This window comes from Seriola dumerili, unplaced genomic scaffold (genome assembly GCF_002260705.1).
Source record: "Seriola dumerili isolate Sdu_G_001 unplaced genomic scaffold, Sdu_1.0 BDQW01000242.1, whole genome shotgun sequence".
Classification (NCBI taxonomy): Eukaryota; Metazoa; Chordata; class Actinopteri; order Carangiformes; family Carangidae; genus Seriola; species Seriola dumerili.
This window is the reverse complement of record NW_019174497.1, coordinates 388,914-405,127: the sequence shown is the minus strand read 5'-3', so window position 1 is coordinate 405,127 and position 16,214 is coordinate 388,914. Positions and strand designations below refer to the sequence as shown.

At 36.8% G+C, this 16,214-nt stretch overlaps 1 protein-coding gene across 2 annotated transcripts; it reads right to left on the bottom strand.

The window, feature by feature from the left end:
- Positions 1–8,113: 8,113 nt before the first annotated feature.
- Positions 8,114–15,955, bottom strand: saal1 (serum amyloid A like 1). 2 transcript variants are annotated; one of them, XM_022756191.1, is made up of 13 exons: positions 15,843–15,955; positions 14,799–14,998; positions 14,279–14,380; positions 13,774–13,857; positions 13,602–13,681; positions 13,467–13,526; positions 13,276–13,391; positions 12,904–13,090; positions 12,361–12,443; positions 12,046–12,231; positions 9,922–10,079; positions 9,668–9,760; positions 8,114–8,476 (listed from the first exon to the last, which is right to left on the bottom strand). In XM_022756191.1, exons 1-13 carry the CDS (start codon positions 15,844–15,846, stop codon positions 8,399–8,401), a joined length of 1,431 nt encoding a protein of 476 aa, XP_022611912.1. In that variant the 5' UTR covers positions 15,847–15,955; the 3' UTR covers positions 8,114–8,398. The 2 variants fall into 2 exon arrangements, with proteins under 2 accessions (XP_022611912.1, XP_022611913.1); XM_022756192.1 differs by having other exon boundaries at positions 8,116–8,476; positions 12,904–13,069.
- Between the last annotated feature and the right edge of the window lie 259 nt (positions 15,956–16,214).

The window sequence follows — 16,214 nt, the reverse complement described above, 5'->3', positions numbered from 1 at the left end:
CTACAGCTGACCATAGAAACACACAGGCTGGGTTACAGAAACACTCAGTAGTGAGTGTCTTGTTTTTGAGGCCATTTTAATAGAAATTACAGCAGAAATAATTAATTGATCAGTGGATGAAAAGAAAATAATTTAATCGACAAACTACTTTGATAAATAATTAATTTCTTCAGCCCAAACAAAACACCAAACATTTCCTATTTGCAACATTTAAAATGTGATTTGCCACTTTTTTTTGCTATATGATTGTAAATTAGATATTATATTTTGGACTGTTTATCGGATGAATCAATCAAGTTGAAGATATCATCACTCTGGGAAATTGTGCTTATTTTTTACTTTTCTGATATTTTGCAGACAAATTTTTTTAAAATAATGATAATACAATTTTATTTATATAGTTCCTATTGTAACAGAGCTAAGGCGAAAATGCTCAACAAATAAAAAGACGCATAAAACCACTGAAACAATATAATGCTGAAAACTGAACTGAAAACAGGCAAGTATAGATAGTATTTTAACAAAGAAATTTTAAATGGTCTAAAACTGTAGAATTGTTAACTATTGGGGAAATACTTTTTATAAAAGATATTTGAATAAGGTTAGTGTTCTGATAGATAAGACCTGATGTGATCTGGCATTAGCTGCATTATCTCTGAAGAAAGTTTTACACTGTCTGCTGTCACACATCATTTCTGTCTCTGGCAACATTGAGAACAGCGACTAACACACTGAAACTGACTGTTGTATAATGGATTTGATTGGTTCTGGTGGGCAGCTGGAGCAACCTGCCAGCTGGACAGCATCGGATTCAGCCTAAACCTCTGATTCTCTACTATACATTTTCTCCATTTGGTTTATAAAACCAATGTGCTCTGATTCTGACATTTTATAAAACATAAAGTAGCTATTCCATATTGTCCTCAGCCTGTATAGAGGGAACTTGGCTATTCAAAACACATTTCTCTGACAGGAAAAGAAACAAACTGTCCTTGTAGTTCTGCAGCCATCCATTTACACCGGCACGCGTCAGTGAACGTCACAAGTAGTTAACCAGGCTGCAGCTGCCTCAAGCAAAACAAAGAGCATTGTGGACCTTATAGACATGTTAACTCTATGACTAATACACAGAAAAAGGTTGAATTTTCTTTCCCTAGAATAGCTATTGAGGCTTGCTTCTTTATTAAGAGGAAAGAAAAAGCAGGAAAAGGACAAAGCCTACTGAATGGTATGACCATGTCTTTGTTCAGGATTCAGTAATGAACTGTTCCTTTCATGAAGCCAAAACACTGATGTAGCCTCCTGCAGAGCAGGATCAATCACATCCAAATCTACTTATAAATACATTTTCACAGCATCACTTTCATGCTGCAGTTGCTGCGTCCATGTCTTTAATCTCCCCATGTCTTGACAGGTCCTGGATCAGATCTCCTTTATTTAATGTCATACTCAGAGGTTCATTAGATCTCATGATGCATCCAGTTTACAAATCATGCATTGTTTTTATCCATCTGGTGGTTTTTCAGCAGTGATCATGAATACACATACTCTAATATTATCTTTATACCAACTTATCTTTTTTATTTATTATTAACTGTGAGTTTAAACAGTTGGTACTGACTATAATAAATAAAGTGACGTGGCTCATAGTATCTCTGCCACTCAGAGGGTAATTGACACAGATGCCTTGAGATGCTTTAAGCCAAGGAGGACTTTGACAGGGGTCAGAGAGTGCAGCATGAATATGATGGCTTATTGTGGTTCACTCTCCTGGTGACCCAGCTGTGGATAGTGGTCTCTGGATAATGAGCTTCAAGGATGAGATAATATGACGCAACAAGTCATTAATAAACATTTTCCAGGTGGAAAATTTAAGTTATTCTCAACCTCAATAGTCCATCTACAACAGAGATATTCTTCCACATTAATTATACAAACTGTGCCAAATGTACTTAGTCAAAACACAAATTAGACAACATGTTGAAAAGGCACAAAGTGGAAATATTCTTTAAATATTTCTGTATATTCATCAAAATGCATGTGTACCATGAAATAATTTTTCCTTAGTTATAACTGAACTAAAATACTCAATTACACTAATATTGACCATTTGCAGCTCCACTTGAGGCACTTCATGCTCTATACTGGAGTACTTGATACATTTACACATCTCTATACTGAAACATGACCTACTTTTGAGGAAACCACCCATCGAAAGGCTGTTGATGGGCTGCCAGGCTAATCCAGGTGACCAAACTGTCTTTAATGCTCACATGAAATCTGTCAGGAATAAACAACATTGTTGTACAAGCTCTTATTTCTTGATCACTGTAGGTTTGTGAAGAGGAGATGTTATGTTGCAGATGTGTCCGAGTGTGTCAAAGCTGCACCATGGCCACTCTGTCCCAGTTCTGTTCACTTCAATCAGAGGGATTTACTCACAGTGTCTGAGCATCAAGCTGCAAGAGATCTCCCCAGCTAATCTCACCCATGGCACTAAGGAGCTGCCCAACATGAGCATTAGAATGTGTTAAACCTGCACTACAGCTCACTGGGCACATGGAAGATAAATTACACTAAAATACCACAACAACAATGTGCATTCCTACTGCATTCTCCACAGGGTGGTCAGACGTCAGTGTCTTTGATAGAGATCAGTGTCTTAATCAAAAACACCTGAGCAGATGCCATCTGTCAGGACTAAAATAACTAATTACATTCTCACCTGTTACTATGATTGAACATGTGTTCAAATGTTTTCAACTCAGTAATTTTACCTGTATTTAACAAAGGTAATAGTTGCACATCTGAACACATGGAGAAATCACAAGAAACACACCACAGTGGTCAGTTTTAATACTAACTATAAAAACAGAAAAGAATTTTAACAAATAAAGGGAATACTTTGTTTAGTAATATAAAGCTAGAAAATGATTTTGTAAATAAAGATGACACACAAAGACTGAGTTGGCTGTTCACCTGTGCAAAACTTTAGTCAGTTACTTGGAGAAAATCAGGAAAATGAGAAAAAAAGCCTTAACTTTTGGCTTGTAGCTTTCCTTCCTTCCTCTTCTGCTAAATATTTGCATCTAAGCAAATAGACAAACAGATAATGCTGCAATGGATGCCCATTTGGGATGGGCAAATGTTTGGCATGAGACTAAAATGAAAACTATTTAAACTGTACAACATGAAACTATATGAATATATAAAAAGTGACTTCAGTTTATTACTTAAATACATCCTATTCTCATCTATTGCAGAGTAAAGATTTTGTAGAGTTTTTCAGCATCAAATGTATGCGAACACTACAGTTAACATAGTGTAACCTTAATGCTCAATTTAATCCGTGATAGTAATTTAGATAACATCTGCTCAGCTGCATTTGTTTGCTAAAAAACTAAAAAGAAACATCAGTATACTGTAGTAGGTCTCTTTTTTTTTTGATTAACAGACTTAATCAGTATATTCATAGTGAACACTTATATTTTGCATTGAAAGATCTTATGTACATGTGTGTGTTTTACTCAATTCTTTTTATAGATTTTATATCTACTTGAGAAAAAAATCAGCAGAGTTTCAGTGGTTCTACTTCAGTAGGATGTTCAGGCAGCTTTTCCACATCTGACCAGTGTTATTTAAATTTCCAGAAAATTCAAGGTCTTCTAAGAGCACTTCATCAACACTGAATTCCAGTCTTTCACCTGATCCTGAGCCTTGTTTGAACAACTAACTAATCAGAACTGTGAATGGTCTGCTTACGTACACTTCCTGTGGCAGGACTACGTCTCTTTAATTAGCTCCAATTCTTTCATTGCAGAACAAACAGTAACATATGCCACTTGGTGACAGGCGTCAGTGTACACAAGGACAGGACAGGATAGAGCTGCGACCATAAACACCTGCCACATTCAAAATAGAAACGTTTTACATTATGCAAAAAAAAAAAAAAAAAGAATGATAGTGATTAAAAAAGGGTGGCTGAAAGTACTGATTAAACACTGATTTCGTTGGATTTGACACTAGATTAATTTGGAAATGTTTTTAGACATTTGCGTATAATGCTTTAGGTGGGTTATTAAAGTAAATTCTATCTCCAAATACCACATGATTTCTCAGATACTAATAATTAAAAGACAATTTACAAAAGCCACAACAGTTCTTGAAAACTGAATTTATTTACTAATATATTTAGTATAATTGTATGTATAATATATAGGATATATCATAGGTTGATGTCTGGCTAAAATGAAACATGGATACATTCACACTTAAAAATTTTACCACATTCATTCAGCTTACTCACACTTATGCAAAAACTAATGAATTCAGTCAGAAGTCGGGAGCTGTTGCTGCCATTGGTGATCAGAAATCTGAGCAGATCACGAGCAGAGACATATTGAGTTCCCCAGGGTTCAATTCTTGGGCCACTGTTAATAATAATAATGATAATAACTTTATTTATATAGCACCTTTCTTAACAAAGTTACAAAGGGCTTCACAAGAAAAAAGTAAAACCAGACAAAAGAAAAGTCCAAAGTACCTGGGTATAATATAAAAAATATCTCAATTCAACATTATGCAAAAAGATCTGACAGTAAGTGAAAAGAGGCAATAGAATATGTAAAAACAATAATTAGGGATGTTGTTGTTATTCACAGCCTGTACATGCTCCTTTTATAGGTCAAATCATGCATGACAATAATGTTGGTTATCACAGCTACACAGACACACTTAACTTTTTTACAATGACTATGAATATGGCCCTTTAGACTCACTCTACCAATGTTTACACAAGGTAAATAGCTGGATGCAATTAAATTTCCTTGAATTAAATAAACACAAGATGGAAATAATGGTATTTGGCAAAATGGCGGAAAGAATGAAAGTTACTGCTTGGCTTGATTCCACAGTTATAAAGACAAAAACACAAATTATCCCAATAATCATCTTTGTGACACGTCAAAGCAATAACTAAAGCACAGGCAAAATTTAGTTTTAGTTGAAGTCATTCATGCCTTGATCACCAGCAAGATAGACTTTTCCATCAGTCTTTTGTCTGGTCTTCCATAAAAGACTGTTAGAGCATGTCAGCTCATTCAGAACACAGCTGTCAAAACACAAACCAGAGGAACTGAGCACAAAATAGTCCTGTTCTTCTATCTTCACTCGTGCTTCCAGTTAGCTGTAGAATAGATTTTAAAATGCTGCTGCTAGTTTATGAATCACTCAACAGTCTGAGACCAAAATACATTCATGATCGCCTTGAAGAATATAAACCCAGTAGGGTTTTTTAGATCTAAGAAGCAGTTAAAAACCTCAAATCAGAATGAAGCTGCTTTAAGCTACTATACTGCACAAAGATGAAAACAACTTCCTGATGATTTCAAACGCACCCCAACTACAGACACTTTCAAAACTAAATTGAATACTCTGCTGTTCTCCTTTGTTTTTGATTGACTGACTTCTCTTCTGTACTTTTATTTCCCTTGTTGCATTTGGGAAAATTTACAACGTAAACCTTAACTTTTTTTCAATTCTATTTCACTTAAGACTCATTTTATTCTATTTTAACTTATTTTATTCTGTTTTTTATTACTTATTGTTTTGAATGTTGTTTGAATGTTTTTCTTTGCATATAAAGCATGTTGAAACGTATGTGTTTGAGCTGCCTTGCTTTGTTTAAAAAAATTACTTTCCTTTTTCATTGTTGGTGTATAGACAAAAATTAATATTTTTTAATCCAAATTTTTTAATTGATTTGAGGATGTTCAGCCTAATTGTGAAACTGACACTGAGCATGCCTGGTGAAAGATTATTGTTGGGAATATACCTTTTATCCTCTGTATGAATTCACTTGTGTTGATAACATTGTGAGAGAAATATTATTGACATCGGTCGCACACGGTATAGCATAATTACAATACCCTAACAGATAAGCTAGTTGAAGCAGCAGAACCGACAGTTAAGGCAAATGCAAACATCAACGTCACCACATCACATCACCAATCTCCTTTGCGAGGAGGAAACGCCAATGTCTTTGATATTCGGGGATCACGAAGGGGAAAGTTTCATTGTGATTCTGTTGACAAGAGATAGAAAGCCCAGGGAACTCAGGAAATGAGCTGAAGGGGGCTTTGATTGCACCCAACAGCATCATGTGTCTTTATTAACACGCCTTGACCAGGTGGTTGTGAATAGGCCAGGCCTTGGAATCAAAGGAGAGGGAACGTGATGCTGCACACGCACGCATTCTTCATCCCTTCATTATCCCTCCTGCTCGCCCAGCAACAGGTACTACTCCAGTGTCAGGGCCATTTTACACACTCAGGAGGGCTTAATTCAGATGGTCCAGCCCTGACCACATTGTTATTTTTGTCATCCAAGAGAGATCAGTCTCGGCCTGACACAAAAATTATTCTTAGAAAATATGCTCAGTTCATGTCGAATGACGAATGACGAATGCCTTCAATCATGAGTCTCCTAATCCCTTTCACTGACGTATCCACAGAAAATACTTGTTCATCCCATTTGGTCACAGATTAAAGACTATTTGTTGTTGTAGAAAAGCTGTTTATTAGCCCAAACACTGACAGCCCACACATGTGAAAGGTAGTGTTATATTCTTTCTGTGTTACATAAGGACTTTGAACACATGAATTTTCACACAAATGAGAGACCAAAATAGAACACATTTCACTGTGAGGCAAAATGTCAAGTCATTTAAAAAAAATACAGCAAGTTAGTTTTGTGGGCAGAGGTAAACAGAAAAAGAAATAAATGACATCCAGCATCAGCATCAGACAGGCCTGACATGCCTCGGCGTCACTGATGTGTATAAAGCACCGGCCACACGAGCAACAGCCTGCTGCGTTAGGTTCATGGAGTCAGATCATATCAAGCTGCTGTGAAGCCTGGCAGACTGACAATGAAGTTTGGCAGGGCAGCAGGAAACATCTGGGCTTCACCCTGATCTCTATGACATGACTTGCCCGGGAGCGAGGCCTGAAGACAGAGCAGCCAGCAAAGTGCAAGTCACTGGCCACAAGCAATCTTGAAAGGCCAAGCATGATTACATCTACATCATTCTCGCCATTTACAACACAAACACAACATGACTCGCAGATCAAGGCACCGGCCACCATGTGCATCACGAGTCTAGTCAAGGTTCAGAATGGTCTCAAGATAGCAGGATTAAAAAGACAGTTTTTTTTTTTCCCATAGGTGGTGATCTCTGTCTCGCATACACTCTGACCATTTCAGGATTTCCATTAGAAAGAGTGTTCTACATATCAATCCAAGCTTTAATTAAAAAGCTGCTATATTCAGAGCCTTCGTAAGCTTGCTGGAAAATGCGCAGGCTGTCCTGCTCTTCTCCATGAGTGGGTGAAATGGTGCATTTGGAAACCAAATGAGTTCATTGTTGCCAGGCTAAAGCCTTTCATCTAATTTTATTGTCCTTAGCGAGTGACTGTCACCCTCTGGTAAACACTTGATGTTGTCATCAGCATTAGCACCATTACTCATATGCTTGGAAAGGTGACTCAGTATACATTCAAAGCAATTTAATTTGATACAGAAATGTATATTTTCATTGTATTAAAAAAAACTAGTGATTAATTAAAACAATATATACTTTGTGATGAAGGTATTTAATGTTTAAGAAATAAATATGGAAACATTTTGTTAAGTTTTGGTTAAAAATGCTGCAGTGAAGGCTTGTGTGTCAAATTTTCTGGAAACATGACTGACAGACATTTGCCTTCATGTAGTAGAGCCCAAAATGTAATTATCAAAGGTAGTGTATACTTCATTGAACTGTAAAATGTACACTACAGTAAGATCTTCATTGTACCAGTGTCTTATTTACATTTTGAAATAATAATAAAGAATAAATAATTAAAATAAAAAAGAGAACATGCTCACAGGTTAATGAATTTGGATGCCAATTGACTGCCTTCATATAAATGCTCTGTAATTTTACAGTGATATGTGCAAAGGTAGTCCGATGAAGGCCATTAATATCATTATTATTATTATTAATATTATTGTTATGGTTTTCTGTTGATTCTTTAGGTTGAAAAAGTGAAGCACCTCTCTAAAGACTGTTCTGCTGTTTGGCTGAGGCCTGTGCATCCAGCAATGATAAAAATGTTTGAGTAAAAATTACAAGCACATATTGTTTTCAATAAAAAGACATTATTTAATTAATACAAAAATAGCATTCTAAAAACAAGTAAAAACTTTAAAACATAAGCATAACTTGGTGTGACATCCGAGTCTTTCCGGTGGAAATGCAAATATTCTGACTTGTATCAGGATCTTTGGAGAGGAAATAAAGTCCACTATAAAAAGCAGTGGTGAGAGTCAGGATGAGTGCTGAACACTGATCTGCGTCTCAGTCAGGAAACTGTTTCCTCACCACGTCTGCCAGCTGGGGATCAGTCTCTGCCAACATGAGCTGCAGGTGCTGAAACTGCACAGGAGGAGGAAGGGTGGGGTGGAAACATGATGTTTATTTTCCACAGGAGCTGGTGGTGTATAGTAGCAGTCCATCACATGTCCTAAACTGACACAAGCTCTAAAAATAATCCTTTATGTGAACAATGGCATTACAGGCAATGGTTTGCACACGTGACCATTAAGCTACTACAGAGAAAATATGTGGTCAAGAAATTTGAAGAAAATTCAACATCAAAAGCAGCAATAAAGACAGTTATCCATCACAAGATACCAGAGTCTACGATGATATTTTAAAACTGTTTATTTTGTTTCACTAACAGTGGAGAAACCCAATGTTATTCCACTTAGAACTACTTGAAGGAGCTAAATTGTTTTCTAAAGCTAAATAAATTCTCTATTATTCCTTTTAGCAGAAACAAAAAAAATATTACAAAGTATAATTCGTTATTAGATAAGGAGTTTAAGATTGGCCAGCATTGAAATTACCAAGCACTTTACAATGGACTTTGATCTAATGAAAAGCAGAAAGGATATTAAAGCAATAGTTCAGGTTATTTGACGTGAGGTGAATGGGGTCAGCAGATAAAACATATTTTAGCCACTTCAAAAATGTCCACCGAAAAAAAGCTAACATCAGTTTAAGTGTACACTTTGAATATTTTCACTGCTTTATCTTGCTGTCAAACAGCCCACTCGTTTGGTACTAAATTTTCTCAACCGTTGAACCACCATATTACTCCACACAAGCAAACCTGCTGTATTAGTCACAGATCAGCTGTTTAAGTCAAAAAGAGTTAAGTGTATGTGCTTGGGAATACTGTAGTTAGACAGTGGGTGTTCTTTAGGTGGCTAAACAGGTTTTTTTCTGCTGACCCCCCGTCCCCTATCCAAACTGACAGTGCACTGATCCAAATGTACTACAGGTAATACACTAATTATGTATCTAAGTATCTCACATAACCCCATGACAAATAACCCAAATTATCACTTTAATATTGCACAACAAACTGTTACAAGTGGAGCTTGATTGTATTGTACCTTGGTTGACAATCTGTGTAAGGGATTATAGTATGTGCAAGGAAAAGAGGTAAAGCCTCACTCCTCATGCTGACATTAAAATTATATATCTTTCATTATATTTACTCCATAAATGTATGCAATGCATGTTTTTAATCTACTTAAACCGTTTGGACAAAATACTTACTGAAGTCTTAAAGTTGGGCAGTAAACTGCCAGCAGCTGTGAGACATGTCTTCTCTGTCAGAAAACCTTTATTGACCAAATCTGCCACAGTGTCCTATGAAGAAGGAAAAACACGATGGACACTTCAGTGACCTTAGAACAGAAAGTTCTGGTTCATATTGTTGCATTTTATCCTTAAACAGCTGTATTTAAGAATCTGAGTAAATAATATGATGCAACAGGAAAGTGAGCAGGGTGTTCCTTTGGTGGCATTACCTTGGTGATCTGATTGAAGATGTCAGCTAGAAACTCAGCTGTGATCTCTGCCAGGGTCTGGAGCTGTTCATCTTTTGTGCTTTCTTTGTTGGTACCATCATCTTTGCACTCACTGTGGTTCTGGAGCACCCGCAAAATGGTCGCTATAAGGGAGGGACCTGGAAACAACAGACAGAAGATATTTGCAGAATAACGGATTAAATTATTTATTAAAAGTAAGCACATTAAAAAGGAAAAGGAGGAAGGAGGAAACACTGCACCTTTTTACTGTCAAAAGCCTACTGTAAGTCTTTGTCAATACTGAGTCTGAGCAGGTATTCTTATTAAATTTGTATTGTATTCTTTTTTTAATATAAAACTAAAACACTATAGGACATACTAGTGTTCACTGGTGTTTTGTTCAATGTCCACATAGAAAAGAGCTGTGACTGTTTTGGACAGTCTCTCTTCCCACTGTGAGAGAAATGCACTAGTTTGAATGCAGTTTCCAGCGAAAAGCAGCAGCTGTGTGTGAACTGCACAGACAAAACAATCCCTTCAGTTTTGGGGGATTTGGATGTTTTTGTTGGCCAGTAACCACTTCAAACAAGGAAACAACTTGGAAACAACAACATTCACGTGGCGCATTTAGAAATATCAGTGTAGCTGCTCAGAAAAAAAAAAGTATATACGTTTTCAACTTTTCACTTGAATATCCATAGTTTTCCTAAAAACTATGACCACCTAACTCAGTACTTATCCACTATAAAGCATATTTTTTCAGTGATTGCTCTAGCAGAAACTTGGCTCAATGAGGATATAGCATGTCTTTATCCGATGTCACAATTCATTTCTGTTCATTCTTGCAGGGAGAGCAGAATAAGAGGTGGAGTCTCAATTTATTTACAAAACCACTTAGTCTTAATTTAGATAAGTCTGATGTAGAGTCACTGTTCATCAAAACTAAAAGTATAACTGAATGTACCTATAGACCACCTGATTCTGTCATCAGCACTTTCACAGATGCCCTCTACTGTACCCTGGGAATTATATGTAAGGAAGGGAAGATGTGTGTGTTACTTGGCAATTTCAATATCAACCTCCACAAAGATGAAAGAATTGTCATCTACTGTTGATTTTCTTAACACACTTTCTTCAACTTATTTTTATCCCGGGATTCATACACACTACAATAACAAGCTCATCTGCTACGCTCATTGACAACATATCAATTAATTATCTAGATTACAATATTACTGCAGGATTATTGTTGACTGATACTTCTGATCATCTTCCTGTATTCCAGTTGATTCAGACCAGGGCCAATAAGCACAGCAAATCTAAATACTCCACAAGAGATCACAAGAATTTTAATGATACTGGTGAGCTGATTTAATTACAGGTAAATTTTCCTCACTTTGTAATTTTGAGCCAGCCACTGCTAAAGAAATACTTATCATTATTATCAAGTATCATTATGAAGTTAAAGGATTCTGCAGAGGGACCCGATGGACTCAGAACTAACTCGATAAAAGAAATTGTTAATTCAGTCATTGATCCTCTTACCCATATTTTCTCCTTATCCATGATCTCAAGGTGACCATGATACTTTTACAAATTATCGTCCAATCTGATCTGACATTCACTTATTCATTGAGGTGCTCAAAGGATTTTCATTTACCTTATTGTCATACTTCCAATGATACATTTTTCATCAAATTTAGAGGTCCTCATCTTTGGAATTCACTAAGCACAACTTTGAAGTCGTCATCTTCTTTAATAACTTTTAAAAACTTTTTTTTTTTTAAATCCTTTATCTAAATAGAATTTTGTGTGACTGGGTATGTATTACATCTCTCGCACATTTAAAGTATTCAAACTTCTGTCTTGATTCATCATAATTATCATTATTATTATTATTATTTTAGATGTTTTTATATCTTTTTTACTCTACTTCTATTTGATGTTGTATTGCTTTATGTAATATGTTTTTACTGACTGGTTGAAATGAAGGGTGAAGACTTTGTAAAGCCCACTGGGCTCCCTTCTTCTCCTGCACAATTTATATATCTTTTTACTGTGTAACGCCTCACTGTAACTTCTGTGCAAATAAACTAAACTAAACTAAGCCGTTAGAAAACTTACTTGTGTCACTTTTGCTGGGCCATTGCTCCTGGCAACTATAAAGAGCCTGAAGCACAGAAAACGCCTGAACCAAAATGCTCTTCTGCTCTTGCAGGACAACTGGAGGATCATTTGGCTGGCAAAGGTCCTCACATACCACCCCACAAACAAAGTCCCATATTGCTTTGCCAGGTCCATCAGGGGCCGCTAGAAGAAACAATAAAACAATGTCTTATCTGTTAAGAGTTCACTGATTGAGTCAACAACTCCAGTGAACACGTTTAATTTCTGAGATGGAAAGCCAGCAGCTGAACTCAGTATGATGATCAGTCTTACCAAATACCTGAATGCCCTCATCTATGGTGGTGAGGAGTTGGAGGGCATGAAGGTAAACCTCTAAGCCATTCGGACTCTCTTGTCTGCGAAAACAATTTAATATTATTGAATGCTAAGGGTCAACTACATCATCAACATCATGTATTTAGTATAAACTCTGCTGTATCACACAAATAATGAATAATGTATCTGTTTTATGAGGGAACAATAAAAAACAAACTACTGGTGCATTGCATTAATATATATACAAATATAAAAAAGAGAGGAGGCAGTACCAGAAGGTGTGTTCAAAATCATAGACAGAATTAATCTGTACTTGCATAGTTGGTGCCTTGAATTCTAAAACTTCTATATCAAATTTGATATCAAGTGATGTGACTGGCTGTCGTATTCACAAATTCCCTGCAGTTTATACACATAAACTCATTAAACTGGTTCATTTTTTTTTTTTATACCTGTAAAACTTTTTTATTCCCACTGAAAATAAACATGAGCATGAAATAACAACTAACATTCTCCTGAATTAAAATTTCAGATTCCCACCTAAGCTGCTTGGCTGCCTCAAGAAGGCATGAGGCCACGTCTAGACAGCTTTCACCATTATCCTCCTCCTCCTCACTTGGCTGAGCTGTGATCCAACTCTTCATCAGCTCTTCGTCAAGATCAAACAGTTTGTCAACCAGCTCTCCAACCTTCTCAAGCAGGTCCGCTGGGAAAACACACACAGTATCTACTGATAATAACCATTTTAGAAAGCAGACAAAAGGTTACAAATAGTTAAGATAAACAGCTTACAGGGATTTTGAGTCAATGTAATTCATCTTGGTATGTCAACAAAATATTCTTTTTTTTTTTATCCACAAGTAAAATTTCATAAGCTCTTTATATAGAAAGGAATGAGTAAAAACAAAGTACTGTTGGTAGAACTGCACATGATGAAACAGAGGCTGGAGTGCACAGACGTCTGCTGTCGTATTCGCTGAAGCCACAGGGAACTAACATCTTTCTGAGAGACACAGGTCAGCAGCAATCTGCAAACATCAGAAAAGGTTAATACTTCTCTCGCAGTCTCTCTGTCTCACGTCTACAGAAAATGCAGATATCACCTGCTTGTTTCCAGAAGCGTTGGAGGATCTGTATCTCCGAGAAGAAGCAACAGCACAGCGCTGTGGACACACGGGGAGTTGCAATAAGTTGAATGAATTGCAGTAGGACAATTACAGATGATGACTTCCACTCACCCTAAATCTTGATTTTGGCTGAGAGTCAGACAAGTGTCAGGAAAACAAGCAATGTTTCCAAGGATTCCCACACAAATTTCCTATAGAAGCACAAGAAAAACCTATGACCTGCCATTGGAAAAAGGGTTATATTTTGACACAGAATGCATATAAAGAAAAGGACTTCACTCACAGTGAGACGTGGACAATGAGATTTGGCTATCACCCCCAGAAGGATATCTGTAGCTTTGAATTCCTGCAGAAAACCAGCCACATCCTGAAAAAATAGTTACATTACTAAATATATGAACCTTTCCATGATTCACTGTTCACTCCATTTAGACTCATGAGGGTAAGATAAATAACAGACACACCCGTCAGTATATACAGGTAGACAGTATGGCAAACTACATTCTCCCAAATTATCATGATGTTAAATCAACTTCTCTAAAACAGTTTCAATAGAAGAATATTATAACCTTCATGAAGGGAGGATTTGTTGTAGGACTGTCTATTAGACTGCATCACTTTTAGCTAGGTGTACCTAATAAACTGCCAACTAAGTGTATCGTTTTAATTCACTGGTAATATTTTATGAAGCAACATATTTCATCACTTGTGGCTAAATTCCCCTGATGAAGAAAATAATTTGTAACCAAAGAATGTGATGCCTATGGGACAAAGATAAAGAACTCTACCTTATCCATTGCCATATCCCAGACTCTACACAGATCTTCCTCATCATCATCAGGGAGCTGCATTTGACCTTCAGAGTCCTTCTCTGCATGCTCTGTGACCATCTACAAGACACGACCATTTTACAAACATTAAGACACCTTATCTATAAAGGGCAGTGTGCATCAGAGAGACGGCACAGAGGGACAATGTGTAACACAGTGGGGATGGGTCCATCAGTCATATCAACTGTGATTGAAAGATTTTACATTGCAAATGATTTGATCTGTAGTCTCTAAATTGGCTGATCAGAAAAGCCTGTTGTCAAATGGTTCTAGAAAATAAATGCAACACAAATTGTGTTGTCATGGATCAGGTAGTGACACTGGCAACAACAATGTTGTCCCTGTTTGGAATGAGCATACTCTAGCATCTTTTCCAGACAAATTCAGATTAAGATTAGTTGCTATTTTCTACTGAGCCCATGAATTACTGCTTCATATTTGACAATATATTTGACAATAACAATAACAGCCTGCCTACATGGATGAGACGAGTCAGGGTGCTGAAAAGCCAGTGCTTGCTGTAGACAGTGTCTCCAATGGCATCCAAATCTTCGTCCTCCTCTCCATCAGCCGTTTCTGGGGGTGGCGATGGGTTACGGTCCATTACAGGGGACTGTATTCCAGTTGGAGATGTCAAGCTATCGTTCTCCACCTCCTCTGCACCATCAACACTGCAGTCTGGTAGGGAAAAAAACAGTGATATGAATTAGAGTTGGGGAATAAGATTAAACCACCATGTGACAGAGATTCATCAGCAAATACAGATTTTGTTTCTACTAAGGTGACTAATATCTCAAGATATCTCAAGATATTGAGATGCCTGACAGATATTGAGAAGAGGTTTAAATTATTCTCTGAATGTCAGGATTTATACTTAGTTGCCAGTTTAAGTTTATTATTTACACCTAAACACATCTAAAACTAATGCCACTTAATAGAATATCCTTGCAATAAGTATTTCCTTCATTAAATCTTTAATTCTAAAGTTTAATTGCAGCAGTTTTAATTGCAATGTTGATTCAACTTCATTATCATTTCGGAGTTTATACCTATACTAGTGCTGTTGAATTGTATATGTTGGGTACTGAAAAGTCTTTATATTCTGTCCACCCTATTAATTCACTGGTGGAAGAAGTACTCAAATCTTTTACTCAAGTAAAAGTACTGATGCAACAGTGTAGAAATACTCTGTTTCTCTGTCTGCATTTAAAGTACCAACGTTGTAACATCTAAATGAACTTAGGAAAGTACCAGTTACCAGTACCAAAAGTAATCTTTTGCATTTATAATCTAAATCTGCCAAGTAACTAGTTACTAAAGCTGTCAAGTAAAATACGTTGCTACCTCAAAATGGCACTGAAGTACAGTCCTGGAGGTCTGTAGGTCTGTCCTTGGTCACTTTAGCATTTATTTTGGCTTCCAATTACTTTCAATTCAACAATTTAGCTAGCAGATGCAAATGTCGCTGTTATCGGTAGGTAATTGTCTAGCTGTCATATTCATAAACGTCTTGTCAACTCACCCATAGCGACCGCCCTCTGCAAACGTAACTAGCTGGTAAATACTTAAACCAATATAGTCGTGTTTAGTTTATCAAAGCACAAGACGTTTCAAACAGCCTCCATTTGACTTGAATCACTAACTGCGCATGCGTTAAAGCTGTACGTACTTCCTTTTGTGGTCGACCACCTCAGGGTTTAAAATATTACTGCTGCCTCCTACAGGGCGCAGGGGGAATGACAGGGTATCGAGGCTATTGAGGTGTGGCTGGAGGGAGGATGAAGCATGTACTGTAGGCTGCATGTACCTTTTTTCATTAGCCCTAATCCAGAGCTGTGTGCTGTCTTGAGTTTAGTGCTCATAAAGTTCACTATAACCTCACTGCAGTGATTGT